At 38.1% G+C, this 27,124-nt stretch overlaps 1 protein-coding gene across 1 annotated transcript; it reads right to left on the minus strand.

Annotated features, from left to right (window-relative positions):
• Positions 1-529: 529 nt before the first annotated feature.
• st14 (ST14 transmembrane serine protease matriptase) lies at positions 530-26,306 on the minus strand. Its single transcript, XM_028013131.1, has 19 exons — positions 26,137-26,306; positions 17,558-17,708; positions 16,794-16,951; positions 15,128-15,198; positions 14,726-14,898; positions 13,993-14,025; positions 13,385-13,613; positions 11,162-11,301; positions 10,500-10,603; positions 9,958-10,067; positions 9,048-9,178; positions 8,498-8,602; positions 7,754-7,861; positions 6,227-6,340; positions 5,676-5,795; positions 5,091-5,274; positions 2,661-2,935; positions 2,069-2,208; positions 530-1,939 (listed from the first exon to the last, which is right to left on the minus strand). The coding sequence occupies exons 1-19, from the start codon at positions 26,155-26,157 to the stop codon at positions 1,778-1,780; spliced, it is 2,529 nt and encodes an 842-aa protein (XP_027868932.1). The 5' UTR covers positions 26,158-26,306; the 3' UTR covers positions 530-1,777.
• Between the last annotated feature and the right edge of the window lie 818 nt (positions 26,307-27,124).

Consider the following 27,124-nt stretch of genomic DNA (forward strand, 5'->3'; position numbering starts at 1 on the left):
ACCATTCAGACTATGAACACAACAGAGACACAATCAAAACTGTCAGATGATTTATTACCCGCGATAATAACTCAGAAATAGTCCAAATTATAATGTATTTTTATTTCTTTCCTACTTATGGAAGGTTTCTGTTTATATCGTAGGTTTGTGGTGCCTTTCTATCCTAAAGAAAGATATAAAACTTCAGATATTTCACAAAAAGATACTAACATTCATGGAAAAACCTCACATAACCTTATATTAAAGCATAAAGTACGGCGCCCACCGTAAGAAAGGCTTACAGTATTCAATTATGCTGCATAACTGACCAGTACAGTATTGCGAGGTAACGCAAAAGTTTTGCGAGGTAACGCAAAAGTATTGCGAGGGAACGCAAAAGAAAAAAAAATCCCCATGTCCCCTAGAGGGCTCCGTACATTTGCACCTGTCGGCCACCGTATTTTTGGTCTATAAACACATTAGCAAGCAAAATGAACAGTGAAGCACGTTTTTGGTGAGGTTGTTTAAAGGGGGAAAAAAGTCAGACAAAGAGAGGGGTATTTGCTTTAATTCACAGCCATTAAAGAGAGAATTACAAACCAACCTAGTCCTCCCCAATACTTTTTGCAAAGAATACACATTCACACCTTTGGTTTTGCTAGTTTATCCCAAATCAAGTCAGGCCTAAAATTGGTTACCCTGTCAAATTGGTTTTGAGTAGAAATACTCTTAGCTGTGGTTAATCTCTTGGCGTCTGTAACAAAAGACACCTCTCATCCTGAGCTTTAATCATAGACTTGGTCTGCTCAAACCAGCTGGATCCTCCACCCACCAATTTATATATAAATACTTTAAAATATTTACAAATTTAGACAAAAGCCAGTAACGATGGAAATATAAAAACAGGAAAATATGGGGTGGGGGTGAGGGGGTGGGGGTGAGGAGGGAAACACACAAAAAACATTCCAGTACCATTATTCAAGAACCACTGTGATATTTTTGCCTAGTCTGACCCACCAATAACAAACCTGGCATACTTTAACCATTGGCCATTTTCCAAAGCAAATCACAGGCTTTTAGATTGATTAATACAATTTCTGCCTTCCATTGCAGCCAGCTCCTGGTATTTATGCAATCTAAGCATAACATGAAAATGACTGTACATAAATGGTGTTGGTCCATTTTTCCTTATTGGATATTTCAATTTTACCTCAACCCCCTTCTCCCCCCATACCCACTCAAATGTGTAGTTTTGTTTACATTTTAAGTTAAATTCTAAAGTTATGAAAGAATGGTGGAACATTAACTTCATGTCGGAAAGTAAGATCAAATTAGTTTGGGTATAGAAAATGGAAAAATCTTCAAAATAAAAATCACTAATGGCACTGTACACAAAGAAAATCAGTTTGTAAAAATCCAAGTAAAACATTTAAAAAGTTATACCAAACAACCAATGGGGCAAAAAAGTATTCCCAAATCATACATATTTCATTTTTTGTACACACTGTGGCTTGTATCCATCAGTTAAGTATTGCTTCAATAGATGGCAGCATGACACACTGCTAAGAAACACCTTTAGAAAATGTGCAAAACTTGAGTCTGTGGAGTTCCTGTGGGAGGTTGGCAACCACATAAAGTGCTTAAAGTCATTCATGTGAACAGCTGGGCCCATGCAACAGTATGCTCAGCCGGCTGTTAAGAATAGATAAAACTCAAAAAGACTTGGCCTGAACCATGCTAAAATGTTCTGTTTCCAGCACTGCAATCTTTCCTGCTGCTGCTCCACACATCATGTTCATCAAATGTCTGACTCCTTTTTGATCCATTCTCTGAACTTGGTGACGCGGGAGTAGACTCCAGGCTTGTTCCGACGGCCACAGCCCTCACCCCAGCTCACAATGCCGGCCTGAAACCACTTCCCATTCTCCTCCTTGCAAGACAAAGGGCCTCCGGAGTCTCCCTGGTGAGCGCCACAGGTGAGCAAGTAAAATCATCAGATTGTGTTTGGTTGTGATGGATGGCACAGCAATTACAAAGATGTGAAAACGTCTTGCTTTTCTTTCCTGGGGAAAATTTTGCACGGTCTCACCTGGCAAGCGTCGACTCCTCCTGTCAGGAATCCGCTGCAGAGCATCCTGGAGGTGACCTGTTGTTGAGCTATGACCTGGTTGCACACTGTGTCATTGATGATTTTCACTGTTGCTTCCTGCAGAAAATTTGGCAGCATAGCTGCAAAAGTGGTAAGAGAGGGGTCAGCGGCTCTGGCCATGTTAGCTTAATGTTCATGGCCAACATCAAAAGGTGTTAATGGTCTGGATTAGAGGTTGCTAACATAGGTTTATGAAACGTCCCTTCAGAGTGGGAGTTCTTGGTGACTTATGGATACAGAAGATGTCTCTTAAGTGAATGGAGCAGATCAGAAAAAAGGTAAGGCAAAAGGGAAGCGTGATAAAGCAGCAGTGAAGTGTGTTATGTTGGGAGACAAGGAAAACAATACGAGCAACAATATAGGCGGAGAGATGGAGATGAAGGGAAGACAATGGCTTTAGGAAACACCACAAAGAAAAAATATGATGAAAGGCTAAATTAGCCATCATTGAGAGCCAAAAACAGTATTCAAATTTGCAATAAAAAAATAAGGAAATGAAGAATATGGACATAATTCTATAGAGAATTCTTACCAGTAGCTCCTTCCCGGAGTGCGCCCCAGCCCGTGACAGAGCAGGACAATCCGGAAGGGAAGACATGGGAGGAAGAGGGGAGGCAGATTGGTTGGACAGTGTTGCTCCACTCCAGCACCTCTGTGAGCTCCAGTAGTGCAATGTCATAGTCATGGGTTGTTTCATTGTAATCTGGGTGAGGAACAATCCTCTTCAAATTACGCCTCTGAGAATCTTCTGTATCATATTGTTCCCTCAAACCACTGTATGTACGCCAGTTGATTGGATCAAGATAGCTGTAAAAGCATGAGAGACATTAAGTAAATCATTTTCTGTGCCTTGCAAAAGTATTCACATCCATTGTGTCACAGTTCCCAAACCTGGGCTTAAGTCTTTGCAGCATCAAGAAAGGTTTCTTCCAGGAATTCACTGCTTTAACTTCTTCTATCTTCCCATCAACTTTAAACAATGTTAAAGTGGGGGTTGGAGGGGAGGAATTATGTAAAATCAACATTTTACATGTTATATTATTCCCTCATCAGAAACATACTTGGAGTGTTACACCGAGTGTTTCATGCATGTTTGAACAATCTTTGACTCTCCTGTAGCTATTTGGGTTCTTAAATACCAGCTCTCACACAGCCAGCTCTCACAATGTGCTGGCTACTCCAACAAACTTCAGTCCTCAAGCTGAGTTCTGCTGGTGGTCAGGCCCCTCACCAGTTTCAGGACCCGACCAGAACCCCTGAGTGTAAATTACCTTGAGAAATAATTAGATTTGATTATGTATAAAAGCAGGCTTTATTGCCGAAAGATGATCAAATGTTACAAGCCATGCATGTCATACAAATGGAACAGATACAGAGTTACATTCACCATCCAGCACTGGGGCCACCCTTAGCTCACCTTATGGATGAAACCAAGTGAGGCAAGTTTAGCTTTTTATTCTTCTCTGCAATCTGTACCTTCCATAAAGGGTAGTCAAATCAGTTTCAGTCTGTTTACATATGACTGCCAGCAGTCACACATAAACATGGTTGTGTGAGCTGCAGCGTGTGTATGCGTGTGTGTAAGCAGTTAAAAGAGGCTAAGTGAGATAGAGGAAAAGATAGAACCTACAACAAAGTGTTAGAAAGTGTAGGATCTTCTTAAAGAGGCAAAGGCCCAATTTCAAGGAGTCAAATTGTGAAGTCAAATCTCTTATGTTGTGTGAATTATACAGCATGTTTCTAACAACTGGAGGTTAACAGTTACTTAATTGTGTTATAAAATGGCACTATGTGCCTAAAAACACATTTCCCCTTGAAAGAAAAGCATCCCCACAGCATACTGCTGTCACTCCCAAAAAGTATAGATTTTGTTCCACCGTTCCATAAAGGCTAAATTTGTGGAATGCATAACTAAAGGATTTCCTGTGAACTGAATCTTCAACTTGAACTGTGAATCTCTGCAGTTTTTCTCTCACATTTATGCTCTACTTGCACAGTTTAGGTAGAAGGTGAGATCTTGGTAGTTTTTCATTTGTGTTAAGTTTCTGGGAACTTTCTGGGACCATCTGATAAAACTAGTGCTTTATGAGATGTTTATAGCTTACGTAGGATAAAGTTTTATAACCTTGCCCCTCAACTTCTTCACAATTATTTTACTTGGTCTTTATAAAGCTATCTGTTCATCAGTGTTCTTAGCAAATTTCTGAGGCCTTCATAAAAGTGTATTAACACTGAGATCAAACTATGTGCATATAGAGTATTTGCTAATTAGGTGACTTGACAGTTTGTTGCACTGGATTTAATTTAGGCTTACAGTAAAGCAGGGTTGTATAAGGCCTGAAAGCAATGGGTCAATGTTTGCTTCTGATACATATTTTCTAAAATACATTGAAAACCATGTATCATAAAAATGATACATGGTTTTCTATTTGTCATAGAAAACCATAGTGACACTATGCATCACTATGTTTTGATCAAAAATGGTAGAGGTTTTGATCATGTAAAAAGTTCAAGGGGATTGTTTTTATACAAATAAATGTGTGCTTTATGCAACGCTTGCATTAAGGTCTCTAAATGGATGTGAAACTGACTAAATGTCTCACAATATGAATATTTAACACCTTATGATGGTTATGTCCTAATTAATTTAACCGTTTCAACATTGTACACAAGTCTGAAAAAAAACAAAAACCCTGCGCAGCTGTCATAAATGAATGTATTATGACCATGTTCAAACTGAACAGAATGGTTAGTGCACCACCAACAGGCTGCTGTGGTGAACACAGTAAGAAATGCTGATTTGTAAGGGAGAGATGCTGTATTTGTTGTAGACTGCTAGTATCTTTCTTTCCAGTTGAATCCATCTTAGAAAATGTTAAAGTATGATGTGAAGAGAAGATCTGAAACGTTGTGCTGTTTTAGCTTTGTGCATTCCTGTAAGTGCAAGACTTCTGTGACTCACTCTGAGGACATGGTGCTGACGAAACAGTGAGCTGCAGACAGGAGCCACCTCTCTGAAATGATCGAGGCGCCGCACTGATGGCCAAAATTCTTGAAGTGAAGGCTGACCTGCCAGGGCCACGCCCCAACATCAGCGTTCTGCCCTCCTACGATTCGGTTCATCTTGTAAGGCCTGGTGCCACAGTCTGAAATACAACAGAGAAAGGATTTTTCATTTCATCTCTGAAACCTATCTTGATAAATGGTGGGGGAAAAAAAAGAAGCAGAAAATTAAATTGACTTTGATGAACACTAACACAATGCCAGTCATTGCTGTTGATGCTATTGAGTCTTTAAATCCTAATGAGATACACAGTAAAATTTGTAAATAAAAATTAAAATAAAATGCAGGTGCTCTCTGAGGCTTAAATATGGTAAATATATATATATGTAAATATATATAAACACAGTTCTTCCTAACGACAGCCCAACGTGGAGCTCAATCTAGCAATTGTAATCTTCTTTGAAAGTGACGAGATTAAATCCAGCTTCAGCTGTTTAAAAAAACAAAACACTGAAGAGTCCAAGAAGGAGGAAGATTCCTCACCACATGATTGTTCATCTGAATTATCAGGGCAGTCGTTGACACCGTCACATTCGGCATTCACCTTGTTGACACATTCCCCGCTGGTGCACTTAAAGCTGAAGTCAGAGCACAAATCTGGGGCTGCAAAAGGGCGGTGGAGACAGGACCCGAAGTGAAAACACACATTTAACCGATGAAATACTACGTAATCAGTGAGGCTTCAGAGTGAGGCTCCAATGCACAATGTGCAGTGATTGAGCAGCAGATTGCATTGATTGGGCGTATTGATTGGGATTAAGGCCTAATATGCCTCCTTATTCACAGAAGTGAAAATCAAAAGGAAATGCAATCGTGCCCTCTGTGAACGTCTGTGACTGCAAGAGGGGAATCAGAGAGAAATTGATGAAGACTGAAAAGGAGAGTAGCAGGAAATAAAACAGAGTAAAAACAACAGTGAAAAGAGAAATAGTTTGAACTAAGACAAAGCCCTGAGTGAAACATCTTTGTTATACCCACAACCATGCTGAGGTGACTGTTTTGTATAAGAAGCAAAAACTTGGTCATCTGCTTACAGGCTTCGCATGAGGCCTCATCACTTCCATCCTCACAGTCCTTCATTTTGTTGCATTTAACATCTTGAGGAAGACAAACTCCATTTCCACATCGCCACTCGTTTGACTGACAACCTGGTGTCGACGAAACAAGTTTAGAAGGAAGTTATATCAAAAACAGACATTAGTGCAGCAGAAAAAAAAGGCATCAGCATCTGGCTTAATCTTTATTGCAAGTATTAGGATGTGTAGTGATGTACACACACATCCCAGGTATGAGTGACCATATTGCATGGGGTCAGTTACTGCTTTCAAGATTTACAAAGTTTCTAAAAAGTTTAGTTTCAAAACGGCTTATATTTTTGATCATACCATTTCTACACTTTGAAGTGCTTTAATGACCTGCCCGAAAAGGTCCCAGAGTGACCAAAATTTTCAGCGGTAGATAGAATGATGCAGCAGTGCTTGTTGCTGCACAGCGTAGGTCAGCTGGCTGGTAGAGAATAATTTAATGTTTTACTGACAATAACAGGAAAGAAGAACTTAACTAACTCAGCTTACATTATTATCAGTATTAGGAGCATAAAAAGATTAAAGACAGGATGTTTACCAAATATATGCCATAATTTACACCTGGGCCGATTTATTACAGATTGAGATCTAAAAAGCCATAATACAAAATTAGAGCCCAAGCTTCAGAACCTCCGACTTCAGAATCTCTGAAGCTTAAAATGTTTTTTTAGCAGGATTTTTTTGTATAATTGCAATATAAATCCAAGAAGTGCCTGCTTTCTCTTATTCCTCCCCTGCTAATACCATGGCAAGGTTTTTCCTTGATAACATGGCAAAGCTGAATGACATATTTGCATTTGTAATACAACCTGTAAAAACATCTGCAGCGAGAGGAGATGTACAATTTGGAGGTGTGAGCTTCTACACAGAAAGGAGCCCACTCCATAACAAACTGTGTGCAAGGACCCTGATGATGGCCTTATATACTGACATGCAGATAGTGGACCGTTAATTTCAGCTACTTGGTAACATCCTTATTGATGGAGCCAGAACAGTAGCAATGTCTATAGCAGCTGCACCACCAAGACCATTGTAATGGTTGTCCCACATTGTTACTTGGTGTACCGCCGGCTTAGTACTGGCATGGTTAGGTTTTTACCTTGGAAGGAGGTCAGTGTAGCCAGTACCCCTGTAAGTTCTCTGATGAAGCCATATACAGTATGTACCTAATGGCTATGAATTACTAATAAACAGCAACAGCTGCTTTTAGGTTACTCTAGGATGGATTTACAACTTATACCATCAGCTTAATAATAAACCTCCATTAGGATCTCTGTATCAAGGTTTCATGCCAGCTCAAAACAGCTGAGAGAGAGAGAGAGAGAGATGTTCCCCAGAATATATTAAACTTCTCTCTGGAGATGAACTATACTGATCATCCACATTGTGGTTAATTTTCAATGTCATGTTTTTTTCTGCTTGGAAGTCTGGTGCCTTAAATACCTCTGAATCGTGAATGGAGATATTCATACTTACTGCATAGTTTCTCGTCGCTCCCATCTCCACAGTCGTTGGAATTATCGCATACAAAGAGTTTTGATTTGCACAAACCATTTTTGCAGGTAAACTGGTCACTGTCACATTCTAAAAACAAAGGAAATTGAACTGCAAAGTAAAAGCTGAACAGTTTTTGTAAAAATATCAAGATGGTTGAATTGAACGTGAAGCAAAAAAACAGCAGTAAGAAGGAAAACTGCAGATTTTGTCTGGCCCTTGCTTTAAGATAACAAAAAAAAAAAACATGGTAATTACTATGTGACATGTTCTGAGTGTTTAATTCAAAGTGATCAATGTGGAAAAAAATTTAAATTATAACTTTTGGTAAGTTGTGCCTGATTTTTTGGCTATTAGCACTAAATGATTTCCTAGAGTCTAGAAGCGTGGCACTGAGGAGAAGATAAGATATGATCTGGCTCGTAAAAAACACAGCTTGTCATTTTTATGCTCCTCAGATTTCGTTATCTCAGGACAGATGCCGGCTAAGTGTTTCCCCCTCCTCCTGCTCGTTTTGCTGAGCTAAGCTAACTGGCTGCTGGCAACACTTACCAGGCAGAGATGAGAGTGGTATCCATCTTCGCATCTGACTCTCAGCAAGAAGGCCATTATATAATTTTAAAATAAGCTATTTCTTTTTAAGAAATGAGAGGGGGGCATGGGAAGGGAAGGGGGTGTAGAGATGGGTTTATTAAAGGAACAAAAAGTCTCGCCAGATCAACTTACTGCACTTCTTCTCGTCGCTCATGTCGCCACAGTCGTTCCAGCCGTCACACCTTTTCTGTTTATCAATGCAAAAGCCATTGCTGCACGCAAACTGGTCAGGGCAAGCTACTCATGTAGACAGAAGAAAGGGACATAAGGAGACAGCAATGACAAAGTCACTGAGAGGGGAGTGATAGTATACTCACAGCAGGCATAAAAAAGCTGATCAGGGCAATTATAAATCAATTTTGATCAAACAGAGAACCAATGTTAGAGCAGAAGGGACACTCCTGTCTGACAGCTACAAATAAAACAGACCCACTAAACAAGCTCTCTGGTAATTAGTCCACCTCTTATATTTCAGTCCTGCAATCTCCAAGTCTTTGTAAAGCAAACTGCATTAGCTTTATTGTCAATAAGCCTTAGTCTTTTTGTCTTCAAAGCACAAAATTACTACCTTTGTTGGCACGGTAATGGCAGGCTCAGTGTGTCACTGTCATGTTACAACACTTCACTCAATGCTCGCAAATAGTGGTGTATATGTGGTTGAGAAAAACAATAATCAACTTACGGTCAACTGAATCGATGGCTGTGTACGTTGCATGGAAGCCCTTGTCAGTATAGGACTCATCGGAGTGGAAGATCACTTTTAGTTCATTAGTCTGACTGGCCAGAACAAAAGATGGCAATTCTCCACAATATCTGAGACACAGGACCCATTGGTTTCAAGATGCAGTTGTGTTGGATTGCATAAAAATGACAGAATTTGACTGTATATTAAAAGCACCATCATCCTTCTAGGTGAAATCCCCTGTCCAGATGCACATAAATAAATTAACTTTAATTTTTTTTTGCTTTAATTTATGTCACTTGATAGTTAACTAGCTGAATCAAAGAATCAGCATAAGGTGTATTGTGATTTGGAAATAATGCTCAGGGGGACTAAAAAGATTTACTTGTAAAATTTTATGCCAGATAAAAATTATATGCAGCGCATTCAAGCCCAGCGGTGGTACTTCTAATAATTCACATATTTGGTATTGGTGATCAATAAATTAAAAACATAAGTAAAAAGTTTATTTCTGTTCAACATTCTTCAAAATGGAAAAAATTAAAGAACATGTCATTCAGGTAATAATTTGTGCTAATAAGTCAGGAAAATGTGACTCAATGTCAGCTGCTCACCAGAGCCTGCCCAAATCTACAGACACAAAATAAAACTTTAAAACAAGTGGAAGTCTGACAAAATAGGCCCAATAAGGACCAAAGTTTATCTTAGATATTTACCAAATATGACTGAATGTAAAGACAATTATAAAACAATATATTATACTGTATATGCAAGTATCTTGTTATAGCACAATATCGATATGCTTCACATATTGACATGTGAAGCATGACAGTGTGTCAGAGATCCTTTTTTTATGCTTTGAGTCACTTGACACTGACTTACAATTACAGACCAGTAAATCAAGTCTTACTTCTTCCCCATGATTTCCACATAGTCTTTGTGACACCTTCGAACATCTACGCCCGGCTCTTTCATGCGGAAGATGTTGAATGTCACACGTACCTTATTCCCTGCAGAGACCTGCAGCAGAAAATTTCAGGTGACTGATTTGTAGCAACATTATTGACCAATGTGTCACCTACACGCACAGAGAGACACGCCTCTACAGCCAAGTGCAAACACAAAGGCTGTAACACATCAAAAGTGGTTTGTGGGTGTACAAATACAGTCATATCCACTTGCATGCATGTCCCCCACACACGCACACATTTAAACAAGCCACACACACTAAACCCTGCAGCTCAGCTCAAGCTGCAGCAGCAACAGCAGCCTGACAGATGAAGATAGAAGAGGTACTGAACAGCTTGGCTTCGACAGTGCTGGCTCAGCATTCTTTTCATAGCAGGCTAAGGATGGAGGAGAGGGTAAAGGTGTGGTGCAAGGAAGGAAGGGGCAAGAGTGGAGGAAACGTGAGGTGTGGGGTTGGAGAATGAGATTGTAAGTCTTACAAACCTTGATGGTCCATGTGCATTCCGTGGCAGGAGGATAGAAGCTGGGGTAAAGCGGAGATGTGAAATTGTCTTCGTTTTTGGTGAGGACACGATCACATTGGGAAGCTAAAATGCATTATTATTGTTAGTTATTATCATTTCTTTACACTTTAAAAACATCTAGAAATGTATGGCACCAGTCCAATCATTTTGAAGCACTTGAGAAATATGGAGTTTATAGTCTATGCATTTTTTGATATCCAAGTAAAAAACAATCAAATTCTCAGTACAAAGAATTTAATTTTAAAGCTGATTTCCAGTTTTAAAATTGAGAAGAATTTTAGCCACCAGTGATTTAGTATTTGGGCTATAGACGTAGAAATGGGAAATTACATAACTTATATCTATTGTGAGAAATATGGTGAAAAAAATGTTATCATGATCATAAAAAATATCTAGAAAGCCCAGCCAGTTACTTTTGAGTTAAATTCTTTCAACTCAAATGTCAGAATGATAAAGACAATGTTTGGAAAAGTATGGTATTTATTAAATGTAAAATGTGTAGAAATCCTGATTTCAACAACTGCATAAAATACTAATGATCAAAAGAAATGTATTATAATCCTAAAGATTTGACCTGTAAAACAGATCATGTTAAGTACTATGAATGTGTGGAAAATGTACCTTCATTTTTGGGTATAATTTTGTACTGTGCCTCAAAGCCTGGCTTCTGGACAGAGGTGTCAGCAATGAAGTTAATCAGCATGATGTTACCGGATGACACAACGCTCAGGGAGTTAGTGGGAGGCCTTTGGCCACATTGTCTGTGGATAAACAAGGAAAACAAACCAGTAAGGATACATTCTAAACGAGTTCCAACATCCAAGCATAAATAATGTTCTCCATGCTCAGAGCATTTACTGAAGAAAGTGGATCTGTAACACACAAGTGTAATTCTTTTTATTCAATAAGATTAAAACGCCAGCACATTGCTACAAACATAAAAAAACAACATTTTGAGAGGAAATCAATAAAAGAGCTGTCAGGGGGAAAAAATAAATAAGAAGAGTAGTATCAGCACTAATAAGAAATTGCTTAGGTGGAGTTTCTAAGTCAAACATTTGTTAGATTAACAAAAAAGAAAAAGTTTGAGCACGGCTAGAGGAAAAGCCATGAAGGTGTAAATGACGTTGCAGGAGCAGCAATACATTCACCTCCTGTAGAATAATGTCATTATAGAGTATTATATTATGGCTCTCATAAACCCCATGTCACCTTGAATAAAGCCCATCGCTCAATACCATAATAGAAAAAAATGTTATGCATCACTCGGTAAGGCCGTATTTGTTTGGCATTGGTTTCTGAGTTTAAAATTGCCTGCAGCTACAACTGATGTTGCATTCAGTAACTGATAGATTCATAAAAAAGCGACCTCCCCCACAGACAAAATGCAATTACACACAGTGGTGTAGTCAGATTCAAGTTGGCATCTTTCATAGATCTGAAAGGAGAGGTCTTTCTGAGTCAACTTAATCTCACTCAGGGCTCGAAAGCTGACAATAAAAAAGGAATGCATATCGCAGAAGGCTTCTGAAGCAAATAAAGAAAATAAATGTAATCACAAAACCAGAAAAAAAGGAATGAAGTGGAACATGTTCCACCCACATGAAAACAACTTTTATTCTAAAATCCCAGTGCAACATTTCAGTCAAAAAGAGAGTGATTCATGGAGGGTTGTCTTTTGGGAATCACTACTCTTTCAGGCAAAATAAACTAGACAAATTCTGGTTGAAGCACATGAAACAAAAGCTGCCACGCATGGCTAACACAAAAAATAAGAAAAAAAAATCCCTGCCATACCCAGATATATAAAAGCAGAATTAGCAAATGTAACTATAATTAGATTCTTGTTGTTTGTATAAGTGTAGAAAATGAAGTAAAACGCAGTCTTCTAAAAGTATTCAATTTGGTGAGGTTAAAGATCTGTTCCTGTTCCATGGCCTGAATGAAAGCCATACTGCTCCTCCTAATTCGGAGGTTGAAGAATTTGTCAGTTTTCTTTCTCATATTCTAAAATTTAGGACATGGTATTGGTGGCTCAATGGCTGGAACACGTTCTCTGGTTCCCTCTCTTAAAATCTGGTACATCCACCTCAGTCTGCCACCATGTGTGGGATGTACCAGGCCTCAAAGCAATACTGTAGAGATTTGTGAGCTACAAAAGCCCTGCAAATATCATCTACCATGGAACCCAATAACTAGAAAGCTTTGTCAACAGTTCCCTTATTTCTGCCATGGATATGCTTATGGATATGCTTCCCCTTAAATCCTCAGATTAAGTGCTCTTCTCCATGGAGAACATGGTGACTATAATGAGAAGACCCTGCCACTGTTCCCTCCCACATGAGTAATTTCAGTTCAGCCTTCAAGTTCCTTTTCCAACCATACACAGCTCTTTGTTTCCACTCCTGAGTTGTGTACATTTGTTGCAGAACTTCCTTAAGACAAAACAAAACTATTTCTTCATAGCCTCTCTAAATTCCTCCTACATCAGAGTTTTTTGCATATGCAACCATAAAAGCTGTTAGCCTTCTGGTCCCCTGGTACATACTGGTTTTGGAACCACCAGAACCCATGCTGGTTTTGGAACTAAGAATCTCTACAGATATCTAAGAATCTGTAGAGATTCTTAGATAATGGCTTCCATCTTCACTGATATCCACCAACAGTCCTCTGGTAATCAAATGGATGGGCACCAATGACAAGTGTTGACGATCCTGAATATGGCCTATACATTTGCAAAACTATATACAGTATATACTTAACTTATTCAGAGAATCATTTCTATTACATTTTGTATAACCATCACATCTCACAAACTCTCCAAGCATTTCCCCCTCTACTTACACTGTGATGGCCTGAGAATCATCAGGGCTCAGAGAGTCAAAGATTGAGACAAAGTCATCGCTGCAGTCATCTTCAATGTGGAAAATTGGAAAACTGACTGATATGGTGTTCTCCTCTGCTGCTCGGATTTGCCACTGACAATAAGACTCTGACTTGTAACCTGTGGGATACCCGGGGGATGTAAAGCTTTGCTCATCCGCAACTGCTTCCAGACGAAAGAAGCAGTCCTCTGAGAACAAGAAGAATATTGCTCAAATCAAACAGGTTATTGGACACAGACACGAAAAAAGTAACTTATAGCTGGAAAACATAGTTTGATGAATACCTTTATAAATAATAATGCAAATAATGTTTTTAGTTAAATCAGGCACATGGTCTGCTATTTTATGTAATTATAAAACAAGACTTTGGGATAACTTTACACTTAGCCTTGCAGCTATAATGGTAAAGCAACCTAAACTAACTGCAACAAGGATAGCAATCTTAGATGAAAACAAGCGCTATGCAGGACAGGGCCATCATTTGTTAAAGACTGACAGGAGGGCAAGCATCTAGCCAGCTGGAAAATTACAGCAGCAGGTGATTGAAACAGGACATACTGTACTCACCCGTGGGTTTCCTGGCCATGCGAGCATCTGTGACTGGAGACAAAGACATTGGGGTGGGTGACAGGAAAACAGGAGGAAAAGAGGTAAGGACGGGTCACCAAAGTTGTGAGGCTGATAGAATTTGATGTATGAGCCTAAAATATTTGGGTTGCACATTTTCTGTTCCATTTCCCTGCGGTTAAGGGAACTGGTGATGGTGCGTACCTCTTTCTGCTCCATCTCACCTTGCCCTACAGCAGCAAGTCATACATCTCTGTCTAACTATCTGGGACAGCAACATCAAAATTGTACCAACAGAAATCATTTTAAAGAGGACCAAAAACCACAGAGTCACAAGGGCCAGCACTCGGCTGACGGCCAGGATGTCGACAAATGCAAGGCGAGTGCTGAGGAGACAGAAGGAAGAAAAATGGCTCTCTCGAAGCAGGCCAGGGGCCTGGCTAATATCATTAGAGGATCCAAACAGCATAAAATGTGCAATCTCAGATGCAGCACAAGCTGAGAGTGGTCTGCCTTATCTGTTATTATCTTATCAGCACAACTCAGAGCAGCCCACTGTGATATGGATGCAAAGCAAAAAGAAAAGAAATGATGACGAGACATGACAAAGACCTTGTTTAGATCTTTGTTCACGGCATGTTATCTTTTTTGATTGCTCAATGTAATTATTGAAAGCCAGTTAAGGCTTACATTTAAAAGCTTTCCCCAAACACGTGGTTCTGAAGATACTTACGTGAAGCAGTAATTTCAATAATCTTGAAGCCATTAAGGTTGGACCTAGTACTTTGTGACGCAACGCTTTTCTCCAGTGCCTCCAAAACCCGCTCTTCTGAGAACTCTGGCACAATCTCCAGGTCGCTGACTGGGATCTCAAACCGAGACCAGTAATAGGCTATAACTCCTTCACTGGTGTTTAGAGATGAGAAAAAAAAGTTAAGGAACTCATAGAAAAATTGATTTAAAAAAAACAACATCCCAGACCAGCTTAAAGCAACTTTAAAAAGAAAGTAGTGAAAAAATGTTTTAACTGTAATAGTAAATAACTGTAATTTACAGAAAACTGCAATCTGGATATGAGATGGTGAAAAATGCACTATGTCTAATCCTTAGGCATATGAAAAAGTGAATATCTTACCTAAAGGCGGTAACTGCAGATTCTGTGTAATACTTGGTGAGGAGTGGGTCATTCTGGTAGCATTCAACCATCTGTGTAAAAAACAAATGGTTGAAGCATGTTTTACATTTTCAAGTATAGCATATCATTATAAATGGGCCATTTTCTAATGTCAAAGTATACAATGGTTTTCAAAAAGAGATAAAGCCCCGAAACTGTTGAAATTTTACATCATGCTGCTGCTGCTGCAAGTTTTGGTAGTGTTTTTGCTGGATTGATTCTAGTCTCTTCAAGAAGACTAGAAAGAAGCACATTTTTGTCCGTCACTTATAAGAATATATAATTTTATTTCTAATCGTAAAAAATAGCCATTGCAAGAGTCTTGTGTGTACTAAAGAAGCAACAGACTATCCCTTATCATAAGGTACTGCTCTGAAATCACATTTGGCCAACTATGACTACCATGTAGTCAATGCGATGGATTGGCGACCTGTCCAGGGTGTACCTGGCCTCTCACCTGTTGACTGCTTGAGATAGGCACCAGCCCTGGTCACAACCCCGCAAGGATAAGCATGTTAGAGAATGAATGAATGAATGAATGAATGAATGAATGAATGAATGAATGAATGAATGAATGAACGAATGGATGGACATACAGACGCACAGTCAGGCGGACAACTACCAAGTGTGTTAGGCAGCTGACTGCTATGATTTTCAAACTTGAGGTTTTTAGTGCTACATGTAGAATGTAATGTTCCAGAGTTATACTTATAAAGAAAATATTAATTAAGAACTTTGTGCTATTTTGATTATATAAGTAACATGCTTGCATTAGTTAGAGTGACCACAAATATGTTAATCATAAGAATGAATCATAAGAAACCGTGTTCTTCACACAATGAATGCTGGAGCCAGACACCAGCCCCGTAAGGAGGTCAGGAGGGTGGGGGGGAGAAAAGACACATGAAGGGATGTTTAATCCATTTATACAAAATGAGTAAAAAAAACATTCCTTAAAATAAGTTGAGTTTTTTTTTTACAATCTATGCAAACTTTATATATTAAAAAGCTTTCTACCAATCTAGTCAAATTCTCCCAACTTCCTGCTGATGTCGGCATCACATTCTCATCTGCAATATTTTTTCACTGAAGAATATGTGCTCAAAGAGCAGGAGCCTTTTGTCATCAACAAGCTCCTGAGTGGTACTACAACATCCCTTCCAATGCTGTTCAGAAAAATCACTCAAGGAATTTACTGTTATTTTTATTTCTTCACCCACTCCGAGGTACCTTAACTCTTCTGCAGTCTTAAGAGATGGGGTCATTTAGACCCCAGCAAGTCTTTTAACTCTGTGTGCGGTCCAGTGGAATTGAGTTGACACCATGTGCGCTTTCACAAGATTATTTTTTTGTGTGGTTTCGGGAATCGAGGGTCTGACTGGACAGCCCTCCGGCTCCCCCACTGTCCGACCGTGACATTTGCCACGCTCCTCCTGAGCATTGCTCTAAGACCATGGGACTGTTAAAGCAGTCATTTTGGGCGGGGAGGGACATTTTAGAAAGCAATCGCTAACAGCATTCAACGTTAATCTTTTCCGAGAGAGGACGACTAAGAGTAAGGCATTAAAAGTAGCAGAAATGTGTACAGGAGAATAAATACATGAGACAATCTGGATGCCATACTCACAAGGTCTTCCAGTGTTGAAGCTAAAGTTTTGAATTCTTGGCTAGTTGTGTCTTCGAGATTTTGGTCATAACTCACATCCCCCAGCTTCATATGACCACTGAAAAGTTGCACTGATGCTTTTTGTCGCATACTTAGTGTGCCCCTGTAATTATCACTAACTGAGAGAAGAAACACAGATGAGAGTCAATTGTTTGATCAACAGAATGCTTTAAGATGGCTGCTACTGATGAAAGAAGAAACTTTTAAAACGGGGCCTTGAAGCAGAGTCCTCAAGCTTTACAGCATGATCGCATGCGGGGACAGTTTGGCTCTCATGGCAATTAAAAACAGCCACTTGAATCAAGATGGTGTTTATGGAGACTTCACAGGCCTTTTTATCAGTCTCTGTCTGCGTAAATGACAAGAAAACTGTGCCATGGCTCATGACATTTTTCTCCTCTGCATTATTAAAAGGAGAACGTCAGAGCTGTCAAATCGACTAACACTAATGGGAAATTAAAGTCCAAACATGCCACTCTTACACTTTTGTATCAAAGAGCTCTGCCTTCACAGCAAGTGTAAATGATCCACTTTGCGCTTTGAGATGTGCCTGTTTTGGCAGAAGGGAATGCATGCAATGTAAATACACGAATCTCTTATTTCCATTAGGCAAATCTATGCTGAAAGTTTAGGGACTTCCGCAGAGTGTCCAAACATCTAAATATTTGCGGTCCCTGAATATCTGCTCCATTAAATAAATTAGGAAATAAATTATCACTACTTACAGACGAAGAACCAAATGAGGAATGCCGCGACAGCCAAGACAGCAAGAAGCGCCAGAAGAACAGCAATCAGGATGCCGATCTTCTTCGTCTTTGACGAGGACTTCGGTTCATTGGTTAGGAACACTACATGTTCTCGGTGGCCGTTCTGGTGCTGATGAAAGGAAAAGGTGGAAAAAAAATTATTTTGGCAACAATATAGAGCTATGAAAATGTAAAAGCTCTGTTACAGATTTCTTCTGTTTTCACTTTTTTGTCATACTAAATTGGATAACCCCATCCAAAAACACAATTTTGTCTGGCTTTTCTTTTTTTAGAAATCACTCAGGATTGGAATTACTGGTGCGTTTGAACCACTGTCCTGCTGCACAGCCCACGTGACCTCGAGTTTAATATATGAACTGATAGTTGGACTTTCTCCTTTATTATTTATTGCCTGAAAGCATAATTCATAACTATCAGTTACAGCAAGTTGCTAACTTGGAGGAGCAAAGCAGCCCGAGACCATCACAATACTATACTACCACAATACTACCACATTTGACTGTCTGAATGAAGGATGCAAAAATAAAAATATATATATTTTTTATTTACAAGGATCATCTTTATCTAGTATTTTTTATGATCAGAAACATTTAAGCTTAAGGTAGAGAATACAGGTAACCTGAAATGTAAATATGCATAATAGTGATATGAGAATTATAAAAAGAAAACATTATTAATTTATTTAAGCGTTAGCTCAGAGAAAGTCACAATCTATAACCAGCAAGTTTCCCAACTTAGCAAAGTGTGACACTATGCTAAGTTGAAAAAAAGAAAGGGATTTTCTCATTAAGATATTAGAGAGCTAGTTCAAAACTGGTTAAACCTTTTCATGCAAAAGTATTACAATGGAAAGTCTAATACAAGAACAGCCATAATGTAATCAAGGAAAAGAGAGTTTTACAGTGAGACCCAGCTGTTATGAAGCGACACACCTTGTGCTAATTTCTAAGACCAACAAGCTCTGACAGGATGCTTGGTTTGCTTTTTCTAAAAAAAAAACCTGTTCTGCAACACTGACAAATTTACTACCACCCTCATAACTACATGGCAACATGCCTTACATATATTCAAAGACTGGATGATCACTAAGTGATAAGCTTGGGGAAAATACAGGCATGCTGCTTTAAGAAGCGCTTGCAGGTAGTTTGCGTGTGTTGTTGAGTTCTCTCGAGTGGGTGGACTTAGAGAAAAAAAGGTTTTGGCTGCTCAGTAATCAACACACAATGAATTCAGTGCCTGCAGCCCATGAGTGAAGAAGCCAGAGTGCCATTAGGGATGGAGAATCACTTTGGTATTAAATCAATTTGTCAGATGTGCTGCTCCTTAAGATGGGGGCTCAATTACTTGAGCCTAGATGATAACTCATGGCAATTAAGGTCCATTCCTGCCCAGTTCAGGCTTCTACACATGCTCTCTAATTGGAATCTGTAACAGCAATCATGGGCCAGAATGAGGAGAATCATTAGATAGAGGGTCAGCAAGTGCCCCAAGGTTCTTCTACATCAATCACCCTGATCACGGCCTAATTATACCATTACATATGCTTCATCATATCCTATTCTTCACTACTCCAAAGACATACCATCCCGCATGAGCATTATGAGAAGTCTCTCCCTCGCCCAAAAGTGTTACTTAATTTCAAAGAAGAGGCAACAACAGCCCATTCTATGAAAGCATTTGACAGCAAATCAACTTGAGCCACAGACTTGCAGTTAGTACCATGTGAGTGTTGCTGTTTGGTCTAACTGGTTTGACTAGAGCCGCTGCAGTGAGGTGTGGTTAAAATTAAGCTGCTCTGGCTTGTTGTGAGTTTCTGCAAGATTTCAACATATTTTTTTAATGGTTTCTCATACAGTAACATTCATTAAAATGTGTTTTTCTATAAAGTAAACTGTAAAAACTTTTCTGCCATTACATGATGACTTAGCCATATTATTAATGCATACTTTTTTGTACCCGTTTTCTTTCTATTTTTCTGTTTATTTTATCCAGTTAGTTTAAATACTTATTTTTTTGTTTTACATTTTTACTGATCTCACAACATTACTTTTATTATTCTGACTTTGCAGCACTTTGGTGGAACATATTTGTTCCAAAGTGCTTTCTAAATTTATTTTACACTCACGTAACATGAAAAACAAACTCCTGACATCATTCAGATGTCTTGGTGTATCCGAGCCATGTGAAACACTTTATCAGGCCTTGTTAAAACGGTCTTGCTTTTAAGACTTTATTCTCTAACACAAGGAACAAAAAACTATTCCTGCAAATGACAACTCCTGATCATCTGCAGCCTAAAAACATGTTAGTTTCACACCCACCACACGGGTTGTTTACCCTGCATATCATCAGCTCAAATTTTTGACATCCAATGCTTTGCTAAAATATTTAAAAGGTGGAAGAAAAGGAGTACATAATTTTAAATATTTTTAACTAAACTTAAAACCTTGACACCCATATGTATTCTGCCGATTTTACACACAATAACATTTGACAAAATCTGCCTTAAAAAGTCATCTAATTGTATCAGAGTCCATCTGTGTATAAATTCATCACAGTACTAATGCAACTGTTCTGTGAAGGCCTCAGAGCTTTGTTATAGAACATTAGTAAATAAACATCATGTAGACCAGGGGTGCCCAAGTACAGTCCTCCCTCCAGAGTTCCCATCCTGCAAATTTTAAATGCACCCTTGTTCCAACACACCTGAATCAAATGAATGACTCATTATCAGGCCTCTGCAGAGATGAATGACTGCTGATGAGGGAATTCAGTGATTAGATTCAGGTATATTGGAGCAGGGATGCATCTAAAAGTTGCAGGATGGGAGCTCTCAAGGACTAGACTTCAGCACAAATGATGTAGATCAGGTAACCTATCTGACTGGTCATGCATGAAGATCCACAAGTGAGGACATCTGCTCAGAATACTACTTTCATAAACTTCACAAATATGTTCTTTTTGGAAGAGTGTCAAGAACAAGAAAACTTGTTTTAAGTTTGCCACAAACCATGTAGGGCAAAGCAAATGGGCTGAGAAAAGTACTCTGACCAGATGTGACTATAATGTAAGAGAAGTTAAAACTTAATTTCAACCTGTTTTCCAGTATTTGTTTGATAGTGGTTATGTGACCTCAACATTCCCATGAATGTCTTTTGCAGGATTGGCCAATATATTGAGACTAAGCTGTTATTGCAATATTACTGTGCACAGTTTGAAGTGCAGCAATAGTTGTCATAACACTATGCCACTTGTTGTGAGGTTTCTCAATGTTTAAGTCTTGGACACAGTTAAAATTGTTCGAGATGCTAAAGGTTACAGAGAGTGTTGGAAGCCTCATAATAATACATGTAAAAAAAAAAGAAGAGTGAAGGCAATGTAAATTGCATAGTTGGTGCAACCAAAACTGCCTTTGCAATATTCTACAATACCAAAATACCAGGACTTTCTAATATTATGTGTCACAGGACCTCAGGACTGATTGGTCTGAAAGTCCCTACGGCATTTATTTTATCCTTCAGTTGGGATTGCAGCACTTAACAGTTCACCTAAAGTTATTTTATGTTAACGAAACTTATTTATCTACACAGCAGATATACAAGTTGTTTTGATCTCCAAATCCCAATAACTTCAGGTTCAGGTTCGTAGTATTATCCATGCCGACTCATATTTTTGTCTTTCACCTATGCAAGCTAAAAAAAGAAAGAGCCCAGGAACCATATTATGGTGGTGAGTATGTCTCACATGTAATTTCTGAGTATTTCTGTCAGGCAGGTTTTGCCCTGTTTTGGAGCAGCAGTGAGTCTGCCACCAATCTTTTTTTCATTTCCAGCTTTGTTTGGGTGTGAACACCATACTATCAAAAAGGAATCAGAAATGCTACACCTCCCTTGTTCAGGGCTAAGGTCAGTGCAGCTGTGAGATGCATAAAAGCCAAAACCCTCAGTAGCAGCTGTTAACATAGCAACAAACCAAACTGCTACAACATGGCCAGGCATCTATTCTTTTCACAACCAAGTCTTTCTTCACAGCTCATGAGTTTTTTAATATGACTTCACTTATGTTGCTAAATCCACATGAGGATATACAAATAATTTGGAGGTGTCACAATTAAATATTATCTTCTCGATATATGAAAACTAAGTGATGTTTCTCACATGCAAAAAAACTCTTTTCTAAATAATTATTTACCAACCGTCCCACTGTGTCACCACATAAGCAGAGACCCGTCTCACCACATTAATCACAGCATTCCCACTCTCTGTGTCGAAAACTCACCTCATTGTATGTGACAAATCAAATATTAACAAAAGAAAAAGGAAAACCCCCTTTGGTAATAGTTTGATGTATGCCACTTTAGGAAAAAAAAAACTATTTTAGATTAAAAATTAGACATGAAGAAACACAGGGTGACAGACTGGCTGGTATGAGATCATCATAGAACGATAACATTGAGTAAAAAACCCACTGCTACTTGATATTTGCCCAAAACTTAAAGCGCGGAAGAAACAATGTGTTAAATAATTTTACCTAAAAAAATAGAAAAGCAAATCTATTTTCACTGCTGCTAAAATAATGTACTGATTGATTATTACTATTATTAGTTATAGTAATTTTATCTACAGTATTTACTATTATTTTTGATTGACTGACTTAAACAAAAATGATGAACATTGCTAACTCTAGTAGTGTTTTTCAAATTATTATTTGGTATTTTATTGCAAAAAACAATAATCTAATTTAGATAAAAAGTCTCCTTATTAATCTAAATGCTGTTAGATTAATAATGAGAGTATAACAAACTCATAATTGTTGGTGAATTAGTCAGGGCAGCTGTTCAAGATGAGCCTACACACGGTTGCATACCAAATTGCTAACTTTAGATCTAAAATCAGCATAATCTTAATAATAGTGATGGGTGGAGGTTTTTAGAAACAATTGTTTTTGCCATGCAAATGTACCCTAAAAGCCAAATCAGCTTTTCATTTAAGCAGAACAATTTGTACGAGCCTTATTTTTTTCAGACGCCGACAGACACGATGTACCAACACGCTGCAACAAGTGGGGGAGGAGAATGGTGACACATTAGTCACTATTAACTAGAACACCCTTTTGTCACTCTGACACTTCGTTCTGGCACTTTTGAAAATGAGCTGTAAACTATGAATAGAATTTGATGGTAAATTTTAGGATTTTTAAAACTACGTTTTTAAACCTCTGCAAGCCTAGATTCACGCCTGGCATCAATCTTTTGATGCGCGTCACTTTTGTTTCGTTTTTCTTAAGATTTAGAAAACATCACGGGTTTTTTCCAACTTCATATAGAAGCAGAGCACTCTCTCTTTCCCACTAGTTGCCATTTGTCAGCCAATATACAATCCTATATTTCAGGTAAACTCCAAAACAGCAGATAACAAAATACTATACAATAAGGATTTACAAAAAAATAAAATAAAATCCCAAATTAAGCAGGTGTTTAGTCCATATTTTTGTTTTATGTCAGAATCAACATAGGAGATAAATTACCTATTTATCTCCTAAATAGGTAGTTAGTAGGATAGTAGGCTATTAAAAGCTGTTAATATCCTACTAACAGCTTTTACAATGATGAGCACTATGGATAGATTTTCTATTTTAAATCAAATCAATTAGATTATGTCACACATTGTTGCTGAAGTTTTATTTTTAAATACCATAAATCATGGTCAATCCGATGTTTATTTCTAATCATTTTTAGTGAATGTTAGTTATACTCTGAGAATCTCATCCTATCTCATGCCTAAGCAGTACTAAATGATCACTGTGGTTAGGTCACTCTGAAATCGAGTCACTTCAACAAAATCTGAAAATGTTCATTCTCAACCAGATGACTGTGATCAAAAGTCTCCAAACAAGAATCATGAGTTTTGCAATATTTCAGTCTTTTTAATAAACGATCCTGCATTCCTTAGGTTATGATGCATATTTATTAATTATCTGGCATTTGTTGGATTACAACTAACAGTACTTATTATGACATAATACAGCTGTTATTAGTATAAAGTGTATACTAACCCATCAAAGATTTTTCCCTGTAAGGAATACAGAGTTTCTCTTGCTTTGAGCCTGTTATTGTGTAATTCTCCCAGCTACATATTTAATTGCTGAAACTGTTTGCATAGAGCAACCGGCTAAATGTTGCCCCACCCTTTGATTTCAAATCCGAAACTTTGCATAGGTACCTCTCTATCTGGACTTTGCTTTTTCCACCATTACTGATACTGATATCATTCAATAGTTTCTAACCAGACTGAAGCACAAGGACATATCTTTGCATAATCTATGCTCCTGAACTCCTTGACCTGTAGGTGTTTTTGACACAATTCAGAAGTTGCTGCATGGCAGCAATGTCTGCTTAATTTCTGAACTATCGAAAGACTTTTCACAAAAGACATCAATATACCATTGTAACATCTGACTCCCCTCCAGCTGTGCTGCTGATACCTCACCATCAGATGTAGAAAAACAATAAAAACAAGACAGCTTGAACAGTACTCGGAGTTTCTTGGAAGCACATTAGGGCTTCTAGGCAAGAGTTTGACTTTAACTCAGCCTGTAAATGCTCCACAGAGTTCCAGGTCAGGAAGCTTTACTGTGTATATTTTAGTTCATAGGAAATATTAGCATACATGGTTTTCTTTAACGAAACTGTCTTTACTCTGTGACCAAAAAAATCAGTGCAGTTATTTTTTAACAAAATCACTAATAGAGCAATGCAAAATATGTATGTATATATTTTTCATTTATGCTCTACTTTAAGGACTTGATCAGAGTTTCCTGAAGATTTCTAATTATTCATATTTACTCTCTGTTTGCATAGGTTATAAACATGACATCAGACAAAGATTTTAATTTTTCTAGCCATTGGCTGCTAGACTAGATAAGGCCCCATATTTATCTCGCAAGAAGACGCCGTGAACAGGCTGATAAGACGGATACCAGGTCTACAAAGACTCAAAGACCAAGATTTCCATACATACAAACATTAGGATTTGTATTGCTCTATATTGGTATATAAATATCCTCGGAAGGATGTCAGGAAAAATAATTTAATGTCCTAGCATTTCAAATGTAAGTAATTTAAAATGTGCTAGACTCCAACTGTAATCTAAAAATGAGTTGTTAGTGCCTTTCAGTTAGATAAAGAAAAATCTACACTGAACTGTTTTGCCAGACATATTTTTTATTCATTTATTTTTTTAATGGCAACCTTCAACTCCAGGCCTAAATCCTCTAGGCAAGCTGTGGAGTGAGCTGAAGAGAAGATGTCTGTAGGTAAGAAAAGCAGGGGTGCCAATAAATATATCACCAGGGATGTTGGTAAAATAAATATTGTTTCTTATAGTGTTAATTCTTCCCTATTAAAACTAATGTTCTCAGATTGGATTCATCATAAATTTTCAGTGAAAGATGGTCCAAATGAAATAAAAGATAATTCTAAAGGCATTTTAAATGAGCAGTCAGTCCTTTAGTTTCCCTATAAGATAAGCAGCACTGACTCTCTATGTATGTGATGAATTACTGCAATTACACCAGACAGGGAGATTCAGAGCTAAAAGAAAAGCATAAATCAAAAGGTTTTCCACATATCTATACAATGAGAAAGCTGAAGTGATCACAGCTATACCAAGACAGCTGCTCTAATCTTAGAAACAGATGTCACAAAAACACAACAGAAATCAACCTACAAACATACAGTCCACACCTTTCAGACTAAACACAAAATTTTCTTGTAAAATCCAGCATGTCAGAATGAACACACTAGAAATGGGATTGTTTTTTTTTTTATATATATATATATATATATATACAAATAATCTCCCCAGAAATCCTTAAGAGCAGCTTAAGCATGTCAAAGCATTTTTTCCTGTGTATTAAGAACGCAAACTAAACACCAGGAGGTATCCTTCAATATGAAAAAAGTTAATTCCACTAGAGAGAAGACACAAATGTCGGAGATGACACATAATTTATTCAATACAAATAAATTAGCATCGACTGAACCACTATAACTCGCACCTCATCTGACACCAAATCGTATTTAGCTAATTTTATTATGAGCAATGTGAATAATCAATGTCTATCTATCTATATATCTATCTATATATATATATATATATATATATATATATATATATATATATATATATATATATATATATATATATATAAGTGACTAAATTTCAACGTTCAAGTACGCTTTGACAAAATATGATCACATGAATGCCATTTGTTTATGTGGTAGGTGAGGCCCCCGGAAGCACACTAAGGGTGTCAACTTAAAAGTTTCGCTGTGGGGAATAAGCTGCTGGAAGAAAAACTGTCAGACTTGTTTACTGTAAGAATCAGTCCGTACTGACTGAAACACTGAGTTTAAACTGCAGACCCGCGGCAAAGTTTACTGCGTCAAAACTGTGTGAGGGGAGCAATTTATAGAAATAGTGACAACGACAAAAGAAAAACAAAACAATAACTTGCGTCAGGTGCGACAAACTTACGTGATATGTGGCAGCACTCATCTTCGAAGACCAGACCCAACTGAAACCCAACAGGAGAACTGTATCTTTCTTCCAAAACGGGAGTTAAATCAAATAAAAATGAATATCAGCAGTCCCACAGAGATTAACCAAAACCTCTTCCTGTGGCAAAGAGCAAGATCATATTAACCTACCTGAAAACTTCGCTCACACACTTTGGCCCCGCCCACAGTGCTCGAATCAACTGAGGTGAGTCTTTTCTCACGTCAGTTTTAAAGTAATAAGAGGTGCTGACTGTGGAGGTCCGCAACAAAAATCTGATGATAAAGCATGGATGGCTGATTATTTAAGTCTGAAATTGTAGCCCTTACTGGTCAGTATGTGAGACTTCAATAACTCCAATAAAGCCAGGCCGAAACAGTGTATTTCTTTACAAAGTTAACAGTCAGATTCAGAAAATCATATAATGCCAACTGGTAAAAAGCAAGAATTCAGTAGACTGTGTTCAATGTTCACTTTAATGGATTACTGCCTCTTGTGACACCACAGAGTGAGTTTGAAGGAGTAAGTCCCGTTTAACAAAGAATTTTAAATTCTATTACAAATTTAACAAGGATTAAATGAACAGAAGAAATCTTTTGGTTCCCCTGTTGGCCATCCTGATAATAAAGAGCTACAATATTCCAGCCTAAAAGTAACAAATGCATCGTCTAGATTTCCAGTGTAGCCATGCGCTGTTGTCTAACTCTCAAACTTTAATTTAAAGACTCATCAGTCCCAGTGAGCTGTTCATTGTTTGCATGTGGGCTTGTTTTCCCTCCCATCATCTAGTTCTGAGACATGACTTGTCCTCTGGGTGCACTGTCTCTTTATATTAAGAATAGCTGCTTTTCTGTGACTCAGTTAACAAGGTCTGGTGTATTGATCAAGTGAAGCCTTGTCATTTCTCCTCTGACTGATGAGCCAACTACTCCCTATTGTGTTTATGTGCATCCCACTGAAAAAACTT

The sequence above is a fragment of the Xiphophorus couchianus genome, chromosome 3 (genome assembly GCF_001444195.1).
Source record: "Xiphophorus couchianus chromosome 3, X_couchianus-1.0, whole genome shotgun sequence".
NCBI classification, from domain to species: Eukaryota; Metazoa; Chordata; class Actinopteri; order Cyprinodontiformes; family Poeciliidae; genus Xiphophorus; species Xiphophorus couchianus.

What these genes read in the sequence shown, in the direction of transcription:
- st14 (XM_028013131.1), bottom strand. Translation starts at nt 26,157, where the DNA reads ATGAGTGCTGCCACATATCAC. An exon ending in CTTCAACACTGGAAGACCTT is followed by an intron (nt 15,199 to 16,793) that starts GTGAGTATGGCA and finishes TTTTTTACACAG; the next exon opens with ATGGTTGAATGCTACCAGAA. An exon ending in CATGGCCAGGAAACCCACGG is followed by an intron (nt 13,614 to 13,992) that starts GTGAGTACAGTA and finishes TCTTGTTCTCAG; the next exon opens with AGGACTGCTTCTTTCGTCTG.